Source organism: Heteronotia binoei, chromosome 6 (genome assembly GCF_032191835.1).
Source record: "Heteronotia binoei isolate CCM8104 ecotype False Entrance Well chromosome 6, APGP_CSIRO_Hbin_v1, whole genome shotgun sequence".
Taxonomy (NCBI): Eukaryota; Metazoa; Chordata; class Lepidosauria; order Squamata; family Gekkonidae; genus Heteronotia; species Heteronotia binoei.
This window is the reverse complement of record NC_083228.1, coordinates 47159177-47186443: the sequence shown is the minus strand read 5'-3', so window position 1 is coordinate 47186443 and position 27267 is coordinate 47159177. Positions and strand designations below refer to the sequence as shown.

The following is a 27267-nucleotide window of genomic DNA, read 5'->3' as shown; positions in this document are numbered from 1 at the left end:
AGGATTTTCCTATAACTATAGAGCATTTGCAGATGATATGTTTATAAATGAAAATCCTATGCAAGTAACACCTTTGTTGTTAGCCAAAATACAAGATTTTGGAGAACTGGCGGGACTTTATGTTAATAAAGAAAAGTAAAAAAAAATTGTGTAAAAATATGCAAGTAAGTAAACAAAAGGAATTGCAGAGATTAACGGGATGTGAAGTTACCCCTAAAGTAAATATTTGGGCGTGGAAATAACAATGAAGAATATTGATCTGTTTAAAAACAATTATGAAAAGTTATGGCGTAAAATGGACGAAGATATGATAAAATGGAACAAGCTTAATTTGTCATTGCTTGGTAGAATAGCTGCAATTAAGATGAACATTTTGCCGAGAATAATGTATTTGTTTCAAACTATTCCGATTGTGAAAGACAGTAAACAATTTAATAAATGGCACAGAAAGATTTCAGAATTTGTATGGGCTGGGAAAAAAACAAGGATTAAAATGAAAGTTTTAACAGATGCTAAAGAAAGAGAGGAGTGTCACGGCTGGGGCCGGGTCAGGCAAAGTCCAGGGGCAGTCCGAGGTCTGTAGCCAATAAGCAGGAGGGTCCTAGGCGCCAAATCTGAATCACTGTACAAGTATCGCAGGTCCGAGGTCAGGGAGTCCAGAAGTCACAAGCCAAAGTCAGGGAGTCCAGAAACCAAAGTCAAGCCGGAGTGGATGCTAGAACGTCAGGGAGATGACTAGTTGCTTCCGCAAAGCCTCCTCCCAAAGCCTACAGCTATATAGCCCTCTGCTGGCTGTTGCCCATTTGGGCTAATTACTGGCTCAGAGAGGCAGCCAGGATCCTGTTGCAACTCAAGCATCCTTGCTCTTAGAAGGGCCAGAATCCTCTCAAAACTCAGGGCTCAGGGAGCGTCTTGCTTGTGAGCATGCCGCCCTCCTTCGATCCCTGAGGTCCTGACGGAGGTGGTCACGCACACGCGCCACCCGAGAGGGCGAGGCAGGGGGGCTGGGATCTTCTCCAGCAGGAGGCAGGGGCACTGGTGCAGGTGGCAGGGGCACAGTTTCTTCTGCAGGCTCAACTTCCTCTGCAGGGTCCCCAGCACCCATGACACTATCCCCCCCAGGGCCCCCCTCTGTCGAGGGGCCTGGGAGGTCGGGGTGGTCATTGAGGAACTGTTGCACCTAGTCCGGGGCATGAAGATTGTCCACGGGCTCCCAAGACCGGTCTTCTGGGCCGTATCCCTCCCAGTTCACAAGGTACTGGAGGCCTCCACGATGGTACCGGGAGTCCAAGACCTGGCGCACCTCGTATTCTTCTTCATCATCCACCAACACCAGTGGTGGCGGTGGTGGGCAAGGAGGCCGAGCTGGGTCAGGGGGTGCAGTGGAACAAGGAGGGAGCGATGGAACACGGGGTGAATGCGGAGGTGGGGTGGCAACTGGAGCCTGAAGGCGACAGGGTTTATTTGTTCTATGACGGGGTAGGGTCCAATGAACCACGCACCGAGCTTGTGAGACCGACCAGGCCGGCGCAGGTAGCGAGTTGAGAGCCACACCTGATCCCCCAACTGGATTGGAGGGCCTTCCTGCCTCTTCCGGTCTGCAGCCAGTTTATAGGCTTCCTTGGCCCGCTGTAGCTGCACTCGGAGCAAGTCTTGGCTGGCGCGGAGTTCTTGCAGGTAGGCCTCGATGGCGGGGACATTCGTGGGTGGCAGAATCGCCGGGAAGAACCGAGGGTGGTACCCGTAGGTTGCAGCAAACGGGGTCATCTGGGTGGAGGAATGGACCGCGTTGTTGTATGCAAATTCCGCTAGAGGCAACAGAGTGGTCCAGTCGTCCTGCTGGTAGCAGGTGTAACAGCGGAGATATTGCTCTAGCGTGGCATTGGTGCGCTCTGTCTGACCATCTGTCTGTAGGTGGTAGGCTGAGGACAGGTGCACTCGAGTCCCCAGGCTGGAATGGAGGGCTTGCCAGAACCGAGAGGAGAACTGGGGGGCCCGGTCTGAGATCAGGTGGGCTGGGAGTCCGTGCAGACGAAAGATGTGTTGCAGGTAGAGCTGGGCTGTCTCCTGAGCTGTGGGAAGTTTCGGGCACGGAATGAAGTGGGCCATCTTGGTAAATAGGTCGACGACCACCAAGATGCAAGTCTGACCCTTGGATCGTGGAAGTTCCATGATGAAGTCCATCGAGATGGTATCCCAGGGTCCTGAGGGTGTGGGCAAGGACTGTAACAACCCCGAGGGTTTGGCCGGGACGTCTTTGGCCCATCGGCAGACGTCACAGGAGCTGACATAGCGGGCAACATCAGAGCGAACTCGTGGCCACCAGAATTCTCGCATCAGCAAGTGGGTGGTCTTATGCTGTCCAAAGTGCCCGGCGGGTAACGAGTCGTGGGTCAGGCGTAGCACTTCTGTCCGCAAGGGCCCGGGCGGCACATAGAGGCATTCGCGGTGTAGCAAGAGGCCGCCTCGAGTCGTGAATTCGCCTGCCGAGTCATCTTGGAGTGCCTGGAGGTGTTGCTGGACCCAGGGATCGTTGGCCTGGCTAGCACGAATGTCCTCCACGAGTGTGGGGGAAGTGGAGGTGGCTGCAAACACTGAGGGAGGCAGGATGGGAGCAGCGGGCGTGGTCTCAGTTGAAGCAGGGGCGTATTCCGGTTTCCGGGAGAGCGCGTCTGCTTTCCGGTTCTGGGTATGGGGGATGTAGGAGATCCGGAAGTCAAAGCGGGAGAAGAGGGACCACCGGATCTGGGGCTGGTTGAGACGGCAGGTGGTCTGGAGGTGCTCTAAGTTCCAGTGGTCAGTGAGCACTTGAATAGGGTGGCGAGTCCCTTCGAGGTAATGCCTCCAAACCTCAAAAGCTTCCTTGATCGCGAGCAACTCCCTCTCCCAGATGGTATAGTTCCTCTCCGCAGCAGTAAGCTGGAGTGGCTGAGACGGCTCCTCGCACTGGGACAGCACTGCTCCCAGGGCCACGTTGGAGGCATCAGCTTCCACCGTAAAGGGAAGCTGGGGGTCAGGGTATCTCAGGAGTGGCTCGGTAGCAAAGCGGGTCTTCAGGGTGGAGAAGGCGTTATCGGCCTCTGGGGACCAGCGGAAGGGTTCTTTGGGGTGGAGTAGTTGAGTCAGGGGTGTTGTCAGGGATGCATAGGCCGGGATGAATTGCCGATAGTAGTTGGCAAAACCCAGGAATCACTGCAGGTCTTTGCGATTCTGAGGAGCCTGCCAGGTCAGGACCGCTTCCACTTTTTTCGGGTCCATGAGGATCCCCTGCGGTGACACAATGTGACCGAGAAACTCAACAGAGCGCAGGTTGAAGTCGCACTTCTCCAGCTTGGCGTAGAGGCCATGGGTTTGTAGGCGCTGCATGACCTGGTGGACATGCTCGGCGTGCTGGGCAGGATCGCTGAAGTAAATTAAGTTGTCATCTAGGTATAGGATCGCGAAGCAGTCGAGCAGGTCCCGGAAGATGTCATTCATGAACCTCTGAAAGACAGCGGGGGCGTTGGTCAATCCGAAGGGCATCACCAGGTGCTCGTACTGCCCGTATCGGGTCCCAAACACGGTGTTCCACTCATCTCCGGGCCGTATGCGCACCAAATTGTACGCTCCACGGAGGTCCAGCTTGGTGTAGATTTGGGCTCCCTTTAAGCGATCCAAGAGTTCAGGGATCAGTGGTAGAGGGTACCGGTCGCGGATGGTGATCTTGTTCAGGGCCCGGTAATCATTGCACAGCCGGAGCTCCCCACTTTTCTTCTTCACGAAGAGGACTGGAGCAGACAGGGGAGAGGTCGAGGGTCGGATGAATCCACGTTTCAGGTTCTTGTCCAGGAAGTCTCGCAGAGCTGCCAACTCAGGCTCTGACATAGGGTACAGACGCCCTACCGGGAGTGGTGCCCCAGGTACCAAGTCAATGGCACAATCATAGGGCCGGTGAGGGGGAAGCTGATCCGCTCCTGTCTCTTCGAAGACATCGGCGAAATCCGCATACTTCTGAGGGAGCTGAGGACCACCACTCGGGATGCCGGCTGCTAGAGTGGTGGGAGGGGTCAGATGAGGACATGGGTCTCGGAAACATAGTTCCTGCTGGGCCCAGTCCACGATGGGGTTGTGCAGCTGCAGCCAGGAAAGGCCAAGAATCAGCGGGAAGCGAGGCATGCGGGCGACATTAAACTGCAGCTGTTCTTGGTGCTGCTGGACGTGGAAGGTGATGGGACAGGTCTTCTGGGTGACGGGCCCAGAACGGAGGAGGCGCCCGTCGATAGCCTCCACCAGCGTCGGAATCTCTTTTGTCTGCACCGGGATCTGGTGCTGCTTTACGAAGGCGGCATCTATGAAACAGTGGGCCGCTCCCGAGTCCAGCATGGCATACACGAACAGCCAGCGTTCGTCTGGCAGACGGAGTTTGACTGTTAGCAGGAACGGCCCCGGGGTATCAGCCCGCTGTTCGGAGGACCCAGCTAGTCGCCCCAGGCTGGGGGGTCCACTTACGCCTGGGGCTGTTTTTTTGGTGGCGGTGGCAGCGAAGGTCCGGGTATCCGATGCTTAGCGGGGCAGCCAGAGGCATAGTGGCCTGCCGTGCCGCAGTAGAGGCACAGATTCTGCTTGCGGCGTCTGGTCTTTTCCTCTGGGGTCAGGCGGGGTCGAGCAGCTCCAAGCCGCATAGGCTCATCCTCAGTGCTGGTACCAGCTGGGGATGGGCAAGGAGCCAAGTGGCACAGCACAGGGAGCTGGCGCCCTCTGGTCTTGTCTTGGCGGCGACTTTCCAGGCGGCTATCGATGCGGAGGCAGAGGGTGATAAGTTGTTGGAGCGTGGGTGGTTGCTCTACCCTGGCCAGTTCATCCAGGACTTCCTCTGCCAACCCCTCGGTAAACTGGTCCATCTGGGCAGCCTCATTCCACGCCAAGTCTTGGGCCAGGAGCTTGAATTCGGTGGCATATTGAGCCACCGAGGAGTTGCCTTGTTTCAGCGCCCTGATCTTCCGTTTGACTGTGGCTGCTGGGTTTGAGAAGGCAGCAGACAGGTGGGCCTCAAACCCCTGGTAATCAGTCAGTAGGGGAGAGGACACAACCAGCAAGGGTGTGGCCCACTTGGCCGCCTGCCCCTTTAACAGACTGATGATGAAACACACCTTCGCTTTGTCGTTGAGGAAGTCCCGTGCTCTCAGTTCGAAGTACAGCCGACACTGTGCTAGGAAAGCAGGAAATTCTTCCACGGCACCCCCAAATCTGTCAGGTGGGGGAACTGGGCACTTGGCTGGAGCACTGGCCGCAGGTTGTTGCTGCAAGTGCACCACTGCCTGTGTTAGCTGCTGTACCTGGGCTTGGAGCGCAGCCAGTAGTCCTGTGGTTTCACTTGCTTCAGCATCCATCCTGTGGAGTGGGTGTTTGTTGGGTGGAAGCAATCTGTCACGGCTGGGCCCGGGTCAGGCAAAGTCCAGGGGCAGTCCGAGGTCTGTAGCCAGTAAGCAGGAGGGTCCGAGGCACCAAATCCGAATCACTGTACAAGTATCGCAGGTCCAAGGTCCAGAAGCCAAGGTCAGGGAGTCCAGAAGTCACAAGCCAAAGTCAGGGAGTCCAGAAACCAAAGTCAAGCCGGAGTGGATGCTAGAACGTCAGGGAGATGACTAGTTGCTTCCACAAAGCCTCCTCCCAAAGCCTACAGCAATATAGCCCTCTGCTGGCTGTTGCCCATTTGGGCTAATTGCTGGCTCAGAGAGGCAGCCAGGATCCTGTTGCAACTCAAGCATCCTTGCTCTTAGAAGGGCCAGAATCCTCTCAAAACTCAGGGCTCAGGGAGCGTCTTGCTTGTGAGCGTGCCGCCCTCCTCTGATCCCTGACGGAGGTGGTCATGCACACGCGCCACCCGAGAGGGCGAGGCAGGGGGGCTGGGATCTTCTCCAGCAGGAGGCAGGGGCACTGGTGCAGGTGGCAGGGGCACAGTTTCTTTTGCAGGTTCAACTTCCTCTGCAGGGTCCCCAGCACCCATGACAAGGAGGATTTCAACTACCAGATTTAAGATTATATCATGAAGCAGTTTGTCTAGTGTGGATAAAAGATTGGGTGATGCTGTTGAATAAAAAACTTTTAACGTTGGAAAGTCATGGAAATAAATTTGGCTGGCATGCTTATATGTACTATGGAAAGAAAAAGTTTGATGGTTTTTTTCTCACCATTATATAAGAAATAATCTACTAAATATTTGGATGAAGTACAAGAAATATGGTTATGAGAGAAAACCACTATGGATAGTGCCAGCAGAAGTAATAAGAATAACAGCTGAGATAGGAGAGGAAAAAGGGATGTCATATAATCAATACAAAGCGGTAAAATAGAATTGAAAACTGCTGAAGAGTTGAATAATAAATATGATTGGTTTCAAATGCAACAAATAAAAAGTTTGGTGGAAAGCGATGTTAAAACTGAAGGAATAAGACGAGAACAAACAGAAATGGAAAAAGTTCTGCTTATGGAAGCAAGAAAAAATACCAGAGAAATGGGATTGGATTGTAAAAGTTATGACATAGAGTGAAATGGACAAGTTAACAAGAACCTTAAGAGACTATGATTTAGAAGTATTTAAGATGGAGTGGAAAAAGTTCAGAAGATACATAGAAAAAAGAGTGGAAAATAAAAGGACATTGGACAATTTTGATAATGACTAAGTACAAGAGGAAGGAGGTTATTAATTTTGGTTCTTATTAATTAAGGATACCTTTAATATTAAGATTTTAAGTATATAACACCGGCGGGGGTCAAGTAACGGGGGTAGGGGTGGGTAGAAAGTAATATATGGGATAGATAAAAAAAAGTAATGATTAATGATTTATTTCAAAATAAATTGAAATTTATTACCATATGGTATTAATAAAATTGTTTGAAATCAGAAAAAAGAGTGCGCTATAGAGATAATAGATGCTTTGTTTGTTTTTTTAGGTAAAAATAAATAAGTGTGGGAGTTGTGGCTGTTATGGTATATTAGATTTGTGCCTCTTAGAGCAATATGGATATAGGAGTTATAGTATCCAAAAGCTTTAAAAAGAATTTTACATAAATAAACAATTAACTTGGATCAATTTTTAAGAAGGCAGACAGCAGAATTATTTTGTAATCTGGTAGATCTGCTCTTAATATGTTTGACTGGAGAAACTGTTTATATTGAGACAGATAAACTATTATGTTTCTTGTTTGTCACTTTTTTATCTCTCTACTTTTTATGTTATTTTAAATTTGCTTTCTTTCTCTTTATTTGAAATAAGTAAGTTAGAAGGATAAAGAGATGATATTTGTTTTTTATGCTTATCCAAATGATGACATCGCTAAAATAACAAGTCAGTTTGTACTTTTGATATGGTTAAGTTTAGCCAGTTAGTTTTGTGTTGTGACCTCTCTGACTTTTTATATCTATATGTGCTGCAGAAGAATAGTTTAGACTCGTATCTTAAGCAACAGCTTAGTAAAAAGTGTATAATGGAAAATGAAGACAGTAGAATATAAGTGGAAAATTCAATACTTTCAGGTAGAAAGAATTGGGTATTTTGTTTTGAGGTACAAATGTAACTGATATATTTGCAACTTTCTTTGTTTCTGGTTTCCCATTCTGTATCCACCCCTCCCTCTTGTTTCTGTATTTATGCATATGCTTTCTCTTTTTATAGCTAAAATCAATAAAAATTATAAAAATCGGCTAAGAACTTGTGGGTTTTTCTTCCATTTGTCTTCCAATGCTTTCACTGGGAATGATCAGATTTTCATTGGTTCTTTGCTTTATTTATTTATTCATTCAAATTTATATTCCCCCCTCCCTACAAGTGGGCTCAGGGCCGATCACAGACAGTAATTAGGCCATTTGGCATTACATCAAAAGCATAAACAAATTAATAAATAATTAAAATACATCACACACACAAAAATTAAAAAACATCTCCACTCTACAGGCCCCATGGAAAGATAAAAGGTCTTACAAGGCCCTGATCTCCCATGGGAGCATGTTCCACCAGGGCAGAAAAAGCCATGGCCCTGGTTGAGGCTGAGAGGATGTTCCTCAGGCTGTGGACAGCTATCAGATTTTAATTGGTAGAACACAAGGCTCTCTGGGGCACATATGGAGACAGGCGATCCCTCAGGTATGTCGGTCTCAGGCTGTGCAAGGCTTTGAAGGTCACTATCAGTACCTTGAAGCGGATCTGGCACTTGGTTGGTAGATGGTGCAATGGGTGTAGCAGTGGCTGAATGTATGCCCATACAGTCAACACAGTCAGTAGGTGCACTGCTGTATTTTGCACCAGCTAGAGTTTCAGGATCAACCACAAAGACAAGCCTGCTTAAAGCAAGATACAGTAGTCAAGCCTGGAAGCGAGCATTGCATGGGTCACTGTATCCAAGTCTTTGGGGGGGAGTTGCCTGACCTGCTGGAGATGATAAAAGGCAGACCTGGCAGCTGTGATGACCTGGGCCTCCATGAAAAGTGAGGCATCCAGGACCACTCCTCATCTTCTAGGCTTGCACAAGCAAGGTGCCATCTTAGGGGGGCAGCCTGATTAGCCAGTGAGCTTCCCTGAGCCTGCTTTGGCGGGGGAGGGCAGGATATAAGAATAAATTTATTATTATTATTATTGATTATCACTGTGCTGCCTCCCCCCCTCAGATACAAGATGTTCATCTTTATTGGATTAAATTTCAGCCAGCTTTGCTGTAGCTATTCAGACATGGCCCCCAGTGCCCTGGTCAGATTTTCTGGGGCAGAGTCTGGGTGGCCATCCATCAACAGATAGAGCTGGGTGTCATCTGCATACTGGTGACATCGCAGCCCAATCCCCCTGGGCGAGGAAGTGCATATAGATGTTAAATAGCATTGCAAGAGAATCAACCCCCATGGCATTCCACATTCAAGTGGTTAATGCAGGAATACTCCATCACCAAGCACTACCCTCTGTCCCTGATTATGGAAAAAGGAGGAAAACCATTGCCAGGCAGACCTCCAAACTTCTATCTCAGCAAGGTGGTGGGTCAAAAGATCATAACTGACCATGCTGAATGCTGCTGTCAAATCTAGAAGTAACAGCAGTGGTGACCCATCCCAATCCAGATGTCTCCAGAGGTCATCCATGAGGGTGACTAGTTCCGTTTCCATCCCATGGCCAGGGCGGAAATTGGACTGGAATGGGTTCAAGAATAGACATCCTCCAGAAAAGCCTGGAGTGCTCCTCAGTGCCAAGGCAGACAATGGTAAAGCCACTATCATCCATTGCAGGGATGTTTAAAGATATGGCCCACAAACAGTATCTGTCCCACTGAGCAACTGGTTGTCTGTAGCTTCCTGCTTCCTGTTCTGTTTTTTTGCATCACAGCTCCTTTTGCCCAATCTCTCCTATTTCCTGCTTTACAGAGGAGAGGGAAAAAACCTTCCTTTGATTGGCTGAGGGAGGAGGAGGGAAAGAGCCAGAGAAAACCCTCCCTTGATTAGCTGAGGGTTCCTCCCCCTCCTCTGGGGAGGGAGTGGGAGGGGGAAAGAGCCAGAGAAAAAAAGAGAAATAATGGGCATGCTGTGATTGCAGACCAACAGTGCTTTATTCCAGGTATAAGTTTTTGTGTGCAAGCACAGTTCTTCAGAAAGAGAGTGGGGGTGGGGAGGGAATGGAGTCCCCTGTTCAAGACAAACAGCATTTTATTCCTGGTATAAGTTTTTGTGCGCAAGCACACTTCTTCAGAGAGAGAGAGAGAGCACGCACACGAGAGAGAGAGAGATCCCCCTTTCCACTTCTTACAGATGGAAGGGGGAAGAAACATTAACAGCACAGCTTGCATTCTTTATTTGTGGAAGGGAACAAAAGTCCAGCAGCACTTTAACAACTAACAAAATTTGTGGCAGGGCATGAGCTTTCATGAGCCACTGCTCACTTCTTCAGATACAGATAGATTAGAATATACTCATCTGTCCTTATATCTTGGAGACTGAAGTGATTTCAGATGACAAATGACGATAGCAGGCATTGGTAATAAGAGAGAAAAACCTAGGTTTCAGTTCAGTACAGGAAGGATGCATTGCCTTCAGCTTCATTACCAGTTGTAATTCAGCAGTCTCTCTTTCCCTTTAAATTCCTTTGTAAGAGAACTACTACTCTTAGGTCAACAATTGAATGTTCTGGAAGGTTAAAATGTGCCTCTGCTGGTTTTTCAATGTTGTGGTTTCTAATAGCAGCAGAAAAAGCAAGAGTCTAGTAGCACTTTAAAGATTTAACAAAATATGTGGCAGGTACTTTTGTGAGACTTTCCTCACTTCTTCAGACTTGTTTCCGGTTATTCTTTGCATCCTTCTGAATTGAATCCTTCTGTACCAAACTGAGACCTAGCTTTCCTGTCTCATTACCAATGCTGCTATCTCCATGCCTACTGCCCTTTTGCATATCCAATCACGCTTGCTATTGCCATTCAGCATCTGAAATAATCTTTATAAAGTTTATATCTCTGGTACCTCATGTTGCATTTTATGGCACACATGGCCTGGTCCAACAAAGTGACATTTATGTTAGAGCGGGTCCTCATAACAAATGAGTTTGACACCTGTGATCCATTGCATGAAAATCTTCGTTGGATTTAAGTTTTGAAAGCATGACATTGTGGTGGTTTGTGCATAGGCCTGGTTCCTTCCAGAATAATACTTGTATAACATATGTAGAGTGATTTGTACAAGTAAATTATAGGCTACAACAACCAGCCCTGTCTATATACTTGTCTGGTATCCCAACTAGGCACACGTCATCTAGAGAATGCTTATATACGGGGGTCATTTTGTAGAAAAATAGGTGGTGGAGTTCATTAGCATAACTCATTAGCATATTTCACACACACCCCAAACCAAAAGCAACCCAAAACAAGAAAGGAGATCCAGCCAGCCCAAGCAGGGCTTGCTCACCTGGGGCTCTCCTTGGTTGGCTGCCCCAGTCAAAAGGCAGCAAGCCACCCACCACCCAAAATCACATAAGAAGTGGAGAAAAGGTGGCGCGGGCTTCTCCAGGGGTTAATGAGGGCTGCTGGGGGCATAGCAAAATTCCTGGGGGCTGGCTAACTGCCTACTCTCCTATGCCAGGGATTGTTATGCAGCTGCACCTACTATTAATGGACAAGGTAGGGGGGGGGGCGTCAGAAAGGTTCAGGAGCTGTGCTTCTGTGAGCTCCTGCTAAATTCAAGACCTGCTTATATCTGGGGCTTGGTGAACAAGACAGTACAAGGGTTCTGTTGGTGTATCGACAACACTGTATTTGAGATAGTATTTAATTTATTTATTTCTTGAAGCTTATATCCTGCCCTGCCCCACAAGTGGACTTGGTGGCTCGCAACATGTCAGTACAGAAGGTCTGTCAATGCACTTGCTATGTTGCACAGCTGCCTCGGTAGCCTTTAGTAATGTTACTGCCCAGCAGACATTATTTTGCAGGGTTGCCCAGTTCTTCACTGTGTGAATATAAAGTTCCTATTCTCATTGGCTGATATCACTTTTGAGCAAAGGGTGCTACTCTCTGTGGGATACTTTGGCTCACTCCCAGCATGGGTTGCTACTTTGAAACATTCCTTTGCCTATCTGTCAGTCTCCTTTTCTGCTATACAAGAAAGGGAAGTCAGTGTAAATAGAAAAGTTCACTGTGTCCAGATAAGTAGCTGGCTGGTAGATCCACTCAGGAGTAGAACTAGATGTTCTGTGTTGGTGGAAAACATCTTGTTCATGCAGCTCCCTAGTAGGGTTGATTAATCCAGGTACCATTGTGGATTCCTTACTTGAATATTTAGGATATTTCTGTGTTGCTGCTTCAGGCCAGCTCAAGGTGGCTTACAGTTAAAACACTATAGTTACAGCTTACCATCTATTTAGTTCCTTCTCCTATTGATTTTAGACTGTTGTAGATTTTTGTTTTTCCTAAAGTTAGGCACAATTATTGTCTAAGTTTCAAGACAGTTTGCCCTCTCTGGAAGGAGAACCTAGTTCGTTGGCTCTGCCTTTGGAAGGGGAAGCTAACCCTTTTTTCTGGATTCTTCCACCAACCATACAGGACAGATTTAAGTCAAAATTTCCTTTTCCTTTTTGGAGCAATACATAAAATGTGCTTTAACGTGCAAATCTTTGAGATGTGATGTACTTGGAGAGAATTTATTCAATTTGATTTTCATTTGAACAGATTGCTTTTAAAGATGGAAAAACTCAGTGTGAGAAGGTGTGTGTGGTACTCAGCAGCCCTGTGGGAAGAATTGAGGTATATGGATGCAGTACAGGAGTTCATGAAATCCAAATGCAGGGCAATGTTCTGCCATCCAGTGGGTAAGCTTGTCCTATCAATTGATTACATTCATATGCATGCATTCATGCTACATATTTCCATGCAACTGGAATGGAATATAATTGTCTGGGTTGTTGTAATAGTTATCCACTGAAAAAGCTTTTTTAATTTTTGATCATTTTAATCCTTATGAATAAATGTGGCCACAAACAGAGCTTGTCCAGCTTTGCTACTGAATGAATTGGGATTTCATCCCTGAGTATTTCAGTTTTCAAAGTAATGCTGACCAGAGGTCTGTATGCTTATCAGTAGACTCATCTTTTAATTTGACAAGCAAAGTCAGAGGTAGACTGCTGGTCCCCGGTCTCAGAAGAAGGGTAGAGTTAGAGTCCTTCTTGATGTTGTGCTGAGACTTAGACACACTTGGGCACTTTCCAAGTGTCTCTGGAAATCAAATCCAACATCAGGGATGTGACCCCACTACTTCTCAAGCCAGGAAAGAGGCAGTGTTGTAGCAACAACTCATTTTTGATAATAGTTGCTGCCCTGGCAATGACACTTCCATTGGCAAAATTGTAATTAGGATACATGGATGAAACCTGCATGAGGTGTTATTTTGCTGCCTTCTGTGCTGTCATCAAAAGATTAAGTGAACTGCATGAATTCAATTGCTGCTAATTTATTTGTTTGCTAGGACAACAATATCATCTCACAATCATACACTAACATAAGTATGATCCTCATATCAAAATCTAAATAGCCACTAAGGACAGAATATGAAAACCTACAAATGCCCTAGTAGTTGAACATTCACAGCAGTCAGTACCATCAGTTTGCCTGCCCCATAAAAGCATGTGTAACTCTCTCCCTATTTCTGCTACAAATCCTACTTCAGACTTGCAGGCTAAAATAGAAATAGATTGTATATAATTTTTCATAGACTAGATTTTTGTTGTTGTTGTTTTATTCTGCCTTTCTGCTGCCATGGGACCATCAAGGTGGCTAATAAATTTAAACATTCAAATTCCAACATTATCTTAAAAAGCATTAAAATAAACATGTAAATACATTATTAAAATAAGTTAATATCAATGTTTAAAATAAGTTCAAAAGTTAAGAACGACAATTAAAATACTGGGGAGGTAGGAAAGACCAGTGAGGGGACACCAGGCTAAACAAAGAAGTCTTCACCTGTTTGCAGAAGATGGCAACAGAAGTGGACAGGTGAATTTTTTTGGGGAGAGAATCCCAGAGTTTTGGTGCCACTACTGAGAAGGCCCTCTACCTGCCTAATTTCAGAAGGTGTGGCCACTCAAAGCAGGCCTTCTGAAGATGACCACTGTGGTTAGGTAGGTTCTTAAGGGAGTAGACAGTCCTTCAAATATGTTGGTCCCAAACCATATAGGACTTTAAATACCAGCACCTTGAATTTTGCCTGGAAAAAAAAATTGTGAACCAGTGTAGATGGAACGAGCCTGAAGTGGTGTGGTCCCTATGACTCATTTCAGTCAGCATCTTGCCTGCAGATTTTGCACCAACTGCAGTTATTGAACATTTATCAAGAGCAGCCCCACATAGAGAATAGTGCACCAGTCTAATCTAGATGTATTACATGTGGCCAGGTCTTTGCTGCCCTTAAAGGGTCACAGCTGGCTATCCAGTGGCAGATGGGAAAAGGTACTTCTGGCTACAACCGCCATCTGCTTATCCAACGGTAGGCCTGAATCCAGAAGCACCCTTAGACTATAGAGTAGGGGAGAAATGGTGCTCTGTTATTGAGTCGGAGAGAGTGTATTGGGGACTGGTGTGGAAATAATAACCGTGTCAGGAGTGGGAGACAGAACATGATCATACATGATTCCTAGGGTGAGAGGGGCAAGAGTGGCTTGATGGATATCAGAAACTCATGGCAAACCAAGCTGTGATAATGCTGTAGAGTACGAATGAACACATTTATTTATAATGGCTGTAGACCAGCAAACAATTCATAACCAATAAAAGACAAAATAATTATACAATAATAATATATGATACCATCTAAAATATAATGTTGTAGTGTATTTCTGTGGTGTTCTTAGTCCCAGGAAATGTGCCTGCTCACTGGATCTGATAGTAGCTTCCTTGGTTGTGACTTCATTGCTATACTGAAAGCTGCTAATTTTGTTCCCCTAGCTTTTGTATTGTACATTATCATTCTTGTTATTTCATTTGTTAATATATGGTATACAGTCGAGATCCAAATAGTTTGGTTGGTTTCTCATCCTATAAATGTATGAATATCCAGAAAGGATAAATTTAGAGTGTTTTCCAGCCACTTTTCTTACAGTAGTATGTAAGTGATGTTAATGGGGGGGGGGGGGGGATACATCTGCTTCATGGTAAGGCTCTTACTTGATTAAAGCAGGCTGCATTAAATCTTATTACTTCAATGGAATAGTGAGGTCATCCATAATGGTTGGACTGGAAAAAAGAAGGAGAATTTTCAAGGATGGTATCTTCAGTGAAATCAGGTTAAAAAATCATATCCTGAGAGAACTGTTAGGCAGAGCTCTTCCTAAACCTTGTTTTCTGACTGTGAGGCAGGAATCAAACTGGATGAGGGTTTCTTCCAGGGAGAGAAATGAAGCTGAAAGGTGCCTTCTGCCTCCTGAAACCACTGGAAAGAGCAGCCTACCTCTGAGCAGAAGGAGCCCTGATAGTGGTGCCATTGTCTGGTTTTCATAGATTAACCCATTAAATAGGTATAAATCTCCTTGCGAATAAAACTATAGCTCTGAAGAAGAAAGTTCACTTTCTTTGATTTTAGAGTAATTGCACATGTATTACAATAGGTCCCACTTCAGAAGAGATATTTGTGAGGGAAAGGAATCTGTTGAGATTTTCAGCCAGTTTAATCAATTAATTAATTCATCGATACCATAAGTAACTGGTGATAGCATTATGTGGAACATTTTAAGATACTTTATGTTAAGGAATTTAAACAAGTAGAAGAAATATTGTCCATAAAAGTATTTTCTTTCTCATGGCCTCTTTTGCTAATCTTTTTAAAAGGAGTTTTCTGTATCTTCTAAAAATTTTAATTCTATTAGTAAATGCTTGCATTCCAATATAACGTTTAATATCTTCCCTTTATAGATAGGGAATAGTTATTAAAATATCTAGGTTTATTATTTATGACATAAGAAAATAAAAACAGAACAAAACAGTGTGCACTCTCACTTTTAAACTGGCTAGTAAGCAAGAATACATGCTCAAAATATTAATAGGCTCATCTAGGATTGCCAGCCTCCACTGGAGAAATGGCTATTTTGAAGGGTGGACTCTATGACATTGTACCATGCTGAGGCCCCTCCCCTCAAACCCTGTCCTCTCCCAGATTCACTCCCAAAGTCTCCAAGTATTTTCCAACTCATACCTGGCAACCCTATTAATGAGGTAAGAGTATAAAGACTTTTGGGGCTCCAGTAGGGGGCCCATTCTTGCTGGAAGCTGAGTGGTAGCTTTGCATTCTACCTAAAACCTTGAAAAGGAACTCTGAAATGTGGTGCTTTGTTCATGCCCTTTAGTTCAAATGCCAAGAGTGGTGCTCCTGCTGAAATTATTTTCTCCATTCACTCTCAGCCACAGTTTCTTAATGGCAATGGCTTCTCACACAAAAAAAGGAATGGTTCACACAGGATTGGAGGAATCCAAGATTATAGAGAAGTATGACAGTTCATAAAAGTTGAAAAAAACTATTTTAAAAGTTAAATAACTAAATGCTTAGAAAATATGAATAATCTGTTGAAATATCAGTTCTGTGGTAAGTGAATTGTTACCAGTCTTCCTAAAATAGTGTGGATATCATCACCTGTCATTAATTTTTTTCTTTGATTGTTCTTAATACTGATGTAGAAACCTGAATAGCACTTCTGGACTGCAATTGTTATAATACTCAATATTAGCTATTCAGTCTCATTTCAGTCTTGCAAGTGTGGATGGATTGAAGCCACCTGCTAGATCAGGGATATCAAACACGTGGCCCACGACCAGATCAGGCCCACAGAGGGCTCCAATCAGGCCTTTCAGCAACTGGCTGCCATCTGCTTCATTTTCCCTTGCCTGCTTTTTTTTGGTTGCCATTTTGTTTCTTCGTGGACAGGCCAGAGCAGCAAAGCAGCCTTTCCCTCTCCCCCTTCCTTTTTCCCAAAGGGAGGTGGAGGGAGGAGCAGCCTCAGCCAGTGAGGGAGCTTAGCTCTATAGCTCTGCTGGGTGATTAAGTTTGCCAGGCTCAATTAATCACCCTGCAGAGCTACTGAGACAAGCCTCTCTTCCTTCAAATAAATGGCTGAGGCTCCTCCCCCTCCTCCTGCCCTGCCCAGTCCCCACCATCAGGAGAGCTACAACGAATGCTTTTAAGACTAGCAACGTTTTAGTGACCGTATGAGCTTTTTGCCTTGCTACAGAGAGAGAAAGAGAGAGAGTTTTGTTGGGCTTGTTATGGGTGTAACTGGATTCCCCTCCTCTTTTTCACTGTACTCATGTCCTTCAGTCTTTCTCAATAGGAAAGCATGTGAACTATTTAGAAGAGAAATATCAGCATTAGGCTGAGAGTGTGTTCCACCCCAGGTTTAACCAGCAAATTTTCCTTATTTTTCTTTCACATTTTCCTTTGATTGGGGGTCTTGAATTTAGACTTCCCAGATTATAGGCTGACACTGACGACTGTACATGGCTGTCTCTCTGTTCTCATCGTTTTTTAGGGGGAAGTTGTATTTTTTTTTTAGTTGCAGTCATTTTTGGGGGGAAATTATAGTTTTGTAGACAAGCACATAGCCCTCAGTCTGTGCCATGGTGCCTTCACATGTTCTTGACTAGTGCATGAAGCAACTTCTGTACAAAAGCTCACAGTGTCCAGCTGCTTCATATTCCTCTGGGTCTTAGGCTCAAAGCATTGGCCATGAGATATCTGTAATGAATGTCAGTGAATCAAAAGTAGGTTTGCAACTTACAGATGTGCACACCTGAACAGCACATACTCAAGACTGGTACAGCACAGACATTGTCTGCAGTTTTTGATGCAGTAATTCATAGCAAGAGGTGACATTTATCAGAGACTGTAAAACAAAATATTGCAAGTGTGCTAATATTTTAAGCATGTTTTATTTTAAGTTTTAAAAAAAAATTTAATTGTGTCTGTGCCCTTTATGAAGTTTATATGTCGACTACCTGGCATTACATTTTATGATATACATGGCCTGGCCCGACAAGGTCTCATTTATGTCAAATCCGGCCCTCATAACAAATTAGTTTGACACCCCTGTGCTAGATCATGAACCTCTACAGAGCTACCATTTTTGCTGCTGTTTGGAGAACTGGCAGATAGTGTACATGCATAGAACAAGGTCCCCATGTCTTGAGCCTCTTTCTTTATATACCAAAGGAAACCACAAGATGGCAAGCAGAGGTCTGCGAGCATGGAATGTTTCTGTAGGCTAGGTCCTTTCTTCATGATCCTATTGTTTTGACTCCAGTGAAACTCAACCTTGAAGTGTAATGCCACTTTATGTTATTTGGCAAATTCTCTGTTACAGTTCCAGTATGGGGAACAGATCCACCTCATGGGGAACTTACCTTCCTTCCCTATGCCAGGCTGTGTTCCTCTAGTACGTCTCTCTGCTGTCTACCTCCAGCATCTCCCAGTGGTGACTCCTAAAAAATGGACCAAAGAACGGACCTGCCTCCTCATTTTGCCGTTCTCACCTTTGGCTGTTGCCTGCCTAGGTGATTACAAGTTCATTCAGTAGCTGAGAGGATTCTTTTTTTTTCTTTGCCCCCACTTCTTTCTTTCTTTCTTTCTTTCTTTCTTTCTTTCTTTCTTTCTTTCTTTCTTTCTTTCTTTCTTTCTTTCTTTCTTTCTTTCTTTCTTTCTTTCTTTCTTTCTTTCTTTCTTTCTTTCTTTCTTTCTTTCTTTCTTTCTTTCTTTCTTTCTTTCTTTCTTTCTTTCTTTCTTTCTTTCTTTCTCTGCAAATGATGCTCTGGCCTGATCCAACATAGCTCCTTTATGTTCTTTATTTCCATGTCTTTCCTTTCCTTTCCTTCCATTTCATTCTTTCCCTTTCTCTTTCTTTCTTTCCTTTTATTTTTGCTGGATGAAACTTTTCTGTTCATCATACTGTTGTTGCAGACATAGGAGCTCTGCCAATGAAAAGTTGGCTCTCCCATTTGTAGCCAGGTGACCTTCTATGAGATTTCTGTGTGGGTGAAAGTAAGAGATATGGGGCAAAAAGAGATTATTGGAGATTACTGCAGTATATCTTAATAGCACTGGAAGAGATGGTACTATGAACTTGGCACCATTTTACTGGTCCTGCTTTTAACAGCTGTCTGACACCAAAATTAAACTGCTCCTGTAGATATTAATAAGGATAAAAGTAGTTCACTGGCTAAGTATCTGCACAACAGGTTGCTTTTAAAGGCATGGGAAACATCCAGTAAAAAGCTGCAAGCCCCTCATAAATATCCTTTTTGGGATAACTGTAGAAAAGCTTGTATGAACATATAACTTGAAATTAATTCATTAATTGCAGTACAATTCTCTGCTACCTTTCACAGCAATTTTCCAGTGTTTCAACCAAAGAAAAGTACTTCTTCGACCCTGAGCAGATGGTTGGGGCAATGTATTTCTGCAGCATACACAGCGTCAGGGTTGGAGCCCCCAGGAGGAATTATGGCTCACTCTTTACGAGGAGCGGCCACGTCTGCAGTGTACAAGTTCTTCTCGTCCCTGGAAGGCATTTGTAGGGCAGCCACCTGGAGTTCCGCTCATTCTTTCACCGGGCATTATAAGGTGGATAGGTGGGCCTCTGCTGAAGTGGCTTTTGGCCGCAGGGTGCTACAACAGGTTATACGTTGAATGTAGTGGTTCCCGCCCGGGGTACATATTGCTTTTGTATGTCCCAACAGTTTCGGACCGTCCCACTACCAGGGACCACTGGAGAACGGAAGATTGGAAGCTCTTACCGTGAAGCTTCCTTCTCGGTGGTCCTAGAGTGGGACGGTCCATCCCACCCGGTGTTGTACTTTGCTCTAGGCGAATAGCTGTGGGAGCTGGTTGTGGAAGATACTGGGGCACTGGTAGCGGAAGTGTCTGTTTGGTTACGGTTACTTATGCCGTTTGCAGTTATTAAAATGGCGTTGCATCATTATGGTCTCTGTGTGGTTTATTACCATGCTGCAGAGTTTCTTTTATAGATGTATGCCGATGGGGGAGCATGGCTTTTCTATGGACTGGAGAGTTTCCAACGGAGCGGCCCCTCCCCCTGGCCGGATCAAATGATCAACGACCCTGTTTCCGGAGGAGGAGCCTACTCCCAACAGTTTCGGACCGTCCCACTCCAGGACCACCGAAAAGGAAGCTTCACGGTAAGAGCTTCCAATCTTCCGTTCTGGCTGGCTTGGTGTCAGGAGGACACCAAATAAGTTCCTGCTGGGCTTTTTCAATCAAAAAAGCCCTGCTTCCTTGCCATTGTTTCCTGTAAATATCTTTCTTATGGAAGGAGCAACTTTTACTCCATCTAATTTGCATTACAATTTCTGCTCGCTGTTACTGGAGTTTGTTTGAATAATAAAGTTCTTGTATGAACATGGACTACAATACAATATTTAAAGAATGTTTTATTTTTTTAGTTCTACTCTATGATGTAGATCAGTGTTTCCCATTTGCAGGGTTGTGACCCGGTACCGGGCCATGGAAGCCTCACTACCGGGTCACAAGAAAAGCCAAAGCTAGCCCCGCCCCAGCAAAGCATGACCTCTGCTCTGCTTCCTTCCTTCCCCCGTCTCACTGTTGTGCAGAGAAAAGCTAGCCTTGAAGACTGACATAGGCTGCAAAGCCTGCACTCCATTTGGCTTCCTTCCTTCCCCTGTCTTTCTGTTGTGCAGAAAAAAGCTAGCCTTGAAGACTGACACAGGCTGCAAAGCCTGAGCTCTGTTTGGCTTCCTTCCTCCCCCTGTCTCTGTGTTGTGCAGAGAGGAGCTGGGCAGGCTCTCTTTCCTTCTCCCCTCCTCCCAATGTTTAAGAGAAAAGCTGGAGTCACTGGCACTTTAGACTCATGAAGTGTTCTTCAAGGTATGAGGTTTCATGTGCCTTGCAGTATGCTCTTTTGGGGAGATTTCCCTTTGAGGCCTGAATCGCAAAGAAGGGTGTTTGTGTGTTTTTCAGCCAGGAGGGGCAGGGAGTGGGCATTACAGTAGCTTTTTTTTTAATCAAACGACCCCTGGGCAGAATTGTTGCTGGCTGGGGTCATCTGATGGTAAGAAAGGCTTTTCTCCCATCCCCCCTTCTTTCTTTCTTTCCCTGCAAGTGATGCTCTGTCTGTATCCTTGGTGCTGGGGGGCGGGGAAGCAACAGTGGGAGGGCTTCTAGTGCCCTGGCCCCACTGGTGGACATTCTGGTGCTTTTTGGGCATTGTATGAGAGAATTTTGGACTGGGTAGTCCACTGACCTGATCTAACATAGCTCCTCTTATGTTTTTTCTTTCCATATCTTCTTTTCCTCTCCTTCCATTTCTTTCTCTTTCTTTCCTTCCATTTCTACTGGATGAAACCTTTCTGTTCATCATACTGTTGTTGCAGACATAGGAGCTCTGCCAATGAAAAGTTGGCACCCCCAATTGTAGTCAGCTGGCCTTCCTATGAGATTTCTGTGTGAGTGAGATGTGTGGAGCAGAAAGAGATTATTGGAGATTACTGCAGTATATCTCAATAGCACTGGAAGTGATGGTACTATGAACTTGGCACCATTTTACTGGTCCTGCTTTTAACAGCTGTCTGACATCAAAATTAAACTCCTGTAGATATTAAAAAGGATGAAAGAAGTTCACTGGCTAAATATCTGCACAATAGGTTGCTTTTAAAAGCATGGGAAAAACAGCCAGTAAAAAGCTGCAGGCTCCTCATAAATATCCCTTTTGGGATAACTACAGAAAAGCTTATATGAACTTCATATAACTGGAAATTAATTCATTTATTGCGGTACAATTCTCTGCTATCTTTTATAGCAATTCCCAATGTTTCAGCCAAATAAAAGTATGAAAAATAGCCGTCGAAAGATTTTCTTGAACCCAAGCAAGCTTGGTTGTAGCTTAAGGCAGGGTTCCAGTAGTAGCAGCTGAAGGAAGGGCCTACTAAATGTGTCTGCATATTTTGAGGTAGAGCAACTGCCAGGGCCCAGTGTGGGTGGTACACAGTGCTGGCATTCCTGATGGCAATGGCAACAGCACTCCCAACTGCATACACTGGCCAGTGTTGTTGAGGAAGGGATGTGTAGGTGGTGCAGGCAATTGAACATGGGCATTAGGAGTGCTTGCAAGCTGGAGAAGAACACACAAACAGATAGGTGCATGCAGGTGTGGGAGTGGAAAGATAGGACCGCCCACTTCCCACCCCTGTTTTGGCTCAGCAGGAGTTTCAGAGGGCGTTTTCGCACTGACCTTCTAGTGGCGCGACCACCCTCTTCACACCGGAGGATCTGCCCGGATTTCGCACAAGAAGCGCCGGCGCACCCAAAAGAGCCGGCGACTTCCGTCGCGAAACCCGCTCAAACGTTTTCCTGCTTCTTGGCGGTTTCCGTTTGAGCGGGTTTCGCGATGGAAGTCGCCGGCTCTTTTGGGTGCGCCGGCGCTTCTTGTGCGAAATCCGGGCAGATCCTCCAGTGTGAAGAGGGTGGTCGCGCCACTAGAAGGTCAGTGCGAAAATGCCCAGAGAGATTTTTCTGAAAATGAAGTTACTTCAGAAGAAGAGGCAGATTTGGAGGAGTGCCCTGAAAGTGACATCACTTGACACCACAGGAAATGACATAATTCCTGTCTTCTGGCTCCACCCCCAAAGTCTCTTGACTCCACCCCCAAATTTTAAGTTGGCCACGAAGGAGAAGTGTAAAAATAACTGGGCCATTGAAAAAAAAAGTTTGGGAAACCCTGATGTAGATGTATATTTCAGTAATTAAGAAAATGTGAAATATAATTTGAAAAAAATACACCACAGAAATATTTATATGGATTGTTTACAGATTGTGATTATTTTGTTTTCTCATTTAAATAATCTTTAGACTTGCATTGAAGGTTGTGTGCTTCTTTGTCCTGATAATCAGTTTTCATTTCAGCCAGTCAGTAGCAGAGCAGAATTTTCTGTTTGTGGAGTATTTTAATGACCAAGGGATTATAAGTCTAGCAATGCCTCCTCCTGATGGAATCCATGTTATTACTTTTAAATCTTCTTATCCTGTGCTTTCTTCCAGAAAGTCATCTTACCCTCCCTAGCTGGTTGCAGTAGAAAGCATTTAGAAAGCTCTCACTTCAAGTCTCCTTGTTCATGACACGAGGGAGTCTTCAGCACTCATGAATGAACATCAGTTAAACCTCCTACAACTGGAGCAAACATTGATATCTTTATGCACATAGTAAAAGAGGTGGGACCAATGAGCACAGAATGTCTTGTTGAGGTAGATAGAGAGCTCAAATTTTGGTTCACTGTGTGGCATTTTGGGAGACTGTTACATGTGGAGATTCATGGACAAACTTTTCGGACTAGGAATCATGATTAACTCGAGTTTACAATGTTGGGCCTTCTTAATATTTCTTTATATAGTAGGCCTTACTGTCTTCTCTTGCCATTCTTCCTTTCATCTACATTTTCTTTTTTAAATCTCTCTCTCACATACGCACTCTGAAAACCATTTTCTCTTCCTTTTGGAAATCTAAAAATAAAACCCAGCAAGAATAAAGGAGATAGTGCTGTTAAGTTGGTCCATGTCTGGTCTTCATGTGACTCAGTAGTTGAAAACCAGTTGTACAGTTGATCAGATAAATACTGTTCTGAGCTCCTTTGAGTAATATTCTTTTGTGTGGTGGATGAACAGGAGCTAATAGCCCAACCTGGGTGTCATGCAAGTCAGGTAGCCTGATGATTGCTGGCTACCTGATGATTTGTCCTCCTCCAAAGGCCAAAAAGCCTTGCCCCTTTTACTGTGAAACCAAGGCTTGAAAGTTAGCAATATTGTTATGATTGCGATAGGCACAGCTTCTCTTATTTGGAGGGTTTTAAACTCCTCCCCCCCCTTTAAAGGTTTTTCTAGAAACTGGGGGCTTTTCTTAAGTTTGTGGGAAGATCTATCTTGTCTGTTCATGGCCCCAAACGCTGGATTTAAGTTTTTATGAATGGGGCCTCGTTGAGAATTAGATATATTTGATAATAATCACTGGAATAGGGTATTTGTTGTATGAGGTAATATTTTGTTCAGTGTTTTCTGGGGACAAAAAAGAAGATCATTTGGGGGAAAGAAGTTTATAAAAAAATTAGTTAAAATTGTTTTTCATGCTTACTTGTTCCCCTTATTTAAATCTCCTTGACTTGAGAAATTGAAATGCTTGTGTAGAGTAAGTACTGAAGATGAGGAATGTGTAGCAGTGCTATGTAATTCGCTGAAACTGCATGCGTCAAATTTTCTAGTGTTTGATATTTAATTTTAATTTTATCTCTTTGTGTGTATATTAAGTGGTATCAATGTGCTTCAGCTTATGGTAACCCTTTGAATTAGTGACCCTCAAAATGTCCTATCATTAACAGCCTCGCTCAGTCAGGTCTGAGGGCTGTGACTTTCTTCCAACTCAGGGCCATGGTTTCCTTTATTGAGTCAGTTCAGCTCATGTTGGATCTTCCTCTTTTCCTGCTGTCTTCAACTTTTACTAGCATTATTGTCTTTTCCAGTGTCTTCTCATAATGTGACCAAAGTACTATAGCCTGGGTTTAGTCATTTAGCATTAGGGAATGTTCAGGCTTCATTTGATCTAGAACCCTTTTTGTTGTTGTTGTTGTTGTCTTTTTGGTGGTCCATACTATCCATAAAACTCTCCTCCAGCACCACATTTCAAATGAGTCTACTTTCATTATGTCCATTTTCTTCTTTTTTTACAAATGGGTTTTGATTTTAAAATGCAGATTCTGAGTGGTAGATTTGTCACTGGTGGTCTACTACTTTCTCAAAATGCAACTGGATACAAGAAAAAAAAGTGTATTAGAGAAATATTACTTCCCCGTTACAAATATCCAGACATCAATCTCTGTTTCAGCAGATTCAATGGATATGGCAGGAAGAGTTATTATATACTGTGATCCTCCTTTTATTAAAAATAAACTGGGCAAGTTTTTCTTCTGATGGCTTTTCAGGTGATAACTACAGGATTGTTTATACTTATAGCTTAGCTGATCAGAGGAGGAAAAACCCCTTAACTTTTTGCTGGAGGTAACAAAAAAAAAACCTCAGCATAATGTCATAACCTGAAAGTTTTGCATTCCTTTTTGAGGCTTTCCATCTAGCAGATATTCAGCCTCTCAGACTCCCATATCTACTTACACTGGTCTGTACATTGACTAGGTTGTATGGTATTTACAGATGTTGAATTATGTTATATGCGTATATAACACACAGAAAGAGAAAATTTCTATAAATCCAGAACAAACCTTTCTGTCAAATACTTTTCATCCTGAAACTGTAGGCTCTTTAGAAAAGTGTTTTTGAGTTCCTTTTTGTCGAAATATTACCATACTAAAATGGCATCATTCTATACTGGATATAAGCATGCCGGGTGAGTGGGAGCCATGCTGAGTGTACCTGCTGCAGCCACAACTACACTTAGCCCTCCCGGTACCTGGGAAGGCTGAGCAAAGTCGGGAGGTGGCAATGGCAGCAAGTGCACTCAGAACCAAGCTCAAGCAACTCACTGCCATGCCTCTCCTCTCCACTCAAAATCAGGAGCAGGGCTCTGCCTGTGGTGTAGAACCCCCAGTGTTGACAATGAATCTAACTGTTTGTTTTTTGCCTTTGCTTTTGTTTGTTTTGTCTGTTATTTGTTTTGTGTATCTATAAAATAAAAAATATTCTTAAAATAGAAGTGTGGCAGTAAAACTGGGTGTCATAGTGTCTTTATGGTTTAGTTTTCACAAATAGTTCATGGTAGATTTTTGAATTGATTGAGTTGCATATTAAGAACAAAAGAGAAGCCATATTGGATCAGGCCAATGGCCATCCAGTCCAACACTCTGTGTCACAACAGTGGCCAAAAAACCAGGTGCCACCAGGAGGTCCATCAGTGTCCGGGGCACTAGAAGCCCTCCCACTGCCCCCCCCCCCCATGCACCTATATTCTATATTCTCATATAGAAAAGACTTCCTGCACATAGAAAACCGGAAGGATTCTGGTCTATTTTAGATACCAAGTCTTGATAATTATATAACACTAGGAATAAGGCCCATTGTGGGGGAAAAATATGGGCTCTAGTAAGAGGCTCTGCATGTGTGCCTCCTGCTTGGTGTCTTCCCACCCTAGTGAAGGCATTCACTGCCCCCCCACCCTTGGTGTCTTCCACACACCCCACCCCCTCCACCTGCCACCCCCCATCCACCTCTTCCTCTCAACTATCCCCACATCCTTGACACTCCACTACTCCCCCACCTGTGACATTCACTTCCCCTCCATCCTTGCTATCTTCCCATCCACTCCTAACCCTTGGCATTCACTCACTCCCCCACTCTTGCTGTCTTCCCACCAACTCTGTAGCTGAAACAGATGCCAGCTCCCCTCCTTGTGTGTGTGTGTGTCCCCTTTTCTGTGGTGGCTCAAAGCCCTGAAAGAGGCCCAGAATGGAGATAAGGAAGAATAATTATGGGAGGTGTGGAAGAGTATAACGATGGTCACACAGACACTGCAGGTCAATGTTCCTTTTGTTTTTAGTGCGTTATTGCAGCCTTTTCCTGTTGTATTCAGCCTTGCAGCATTTATTATCAGTGTGAGCTTGTGGCATGATTTTTTTTTTTTTTGGCCTGGCTTGGTTGTGTTATGGTATAACCATAGAGTATGCTCCTCAAGGTGGCCATTTTATGTAGGGGAAGTGATCTGACTTCAGCTTTCCATCTCCTTCCCCTTCCCTGCAGCCTCTACTTAAGAAAAGGACAGTCTTTTTCCATAGTGGGGACCAAAAGCAGCTTACATCATTCTCCCTCTTCCCCTTTTGAGGCAGTGATGCTCTGTATTCTTGGTGCTTGGGGGGGGGGGCAAAGTGGAAGGGCCCACTTGTGAACCTGATGGCACTTGGGTTTTGTTTTGTTTTTTGGCCACTGTGTGACACAGAGGGTTGGACTGGATGGGCTATTGGCCTGATCCAGCATGGCTTCTCTTATGTTCTTTTGATTTGCATAGCAACTCTGTGAGATAGGTTAGGTTAGGTTGGAAGTCTGTGACTGATCCAAAATCATCCAGCCAGTTTCCACAGCAAGAACCTGGCTCTGGTAATTCCTTATATGAAACACAAACTCCTATCCACACTGATTGTCATGGGGGACTCCTGCTGAACAGTAGCAAGCAGCCAGGCCTAGGGCAGCCAACCTCTAGGTAGAAACTGAAGATCTCCTGGTATCAAAACTGAACTCCAGACAACAGATCTCTCTCCCCCTGGGGAAAATAACTGCTTTGGGGGGTGGGCTCTATGGTGTTATATTCAGATGAGGCCTCCCCCTTTACTTACAGAACCAAGTAACCTAGCAGCTTCTTCATTGGGCTAGTCCTCATTTGTTCTGGGATGAGGCTGAAGGAAGGAGGGAGGGAGTGACAGGAGGACCGCAATGGCCTCTGAGGAAATGCTACTGGTGGGTCCAGGCATTACTACCTTATTTTCGCAGGGCCTGTGAAGCAGAGATGTTCCAATGGGCTTTGGCTTGAGGACAGCAATGTTTGCCAAACTGGCATCTCTCTCTTCCTTCCAGTGGGGGATTGGGGTCCCCTGCCCCCTGATGCAGCATCCGGAATGCAGGAGTTGTAGTACTTTACAAAAGACACCATCGAGGTTTGTAAACTGTATTTTAATTTAATCTGTAATTTATTGACTAATGTTTGTATTTCTGTTTGATTGCCCAGAGCCTGGTACCGGTAGAGCAAATTCAAAGGAGTTGTCATGTTTTAT

At 44.8% G+C, this 27267-nt stretch overlaps 1 protein-coding gene across 2 annotated transcripts in view; it reads left to right on the top strand.

Annotated features, from left to right (window-relative positions):
- The window catches only part of MGMT (O-6-methylguanine-DNA methyltransferase), a 301096-nt gene that overhangs the window by 67258 nt on the left and 206571 nt on the right, over positions 1-27267 (top strand). For both annotated transcript variants that reach the window (XM_060241416.1, XM_060241415.1), the window contains exon 3: positions 12172-12311. In XM_060241416.1, coding sequence (XP_060097399.1) covers positions 12172-12311 — 140 coding nt within the window. The remainder of the gene's footprint in view (positions 1-12171; positions 12312-27267) is intronic.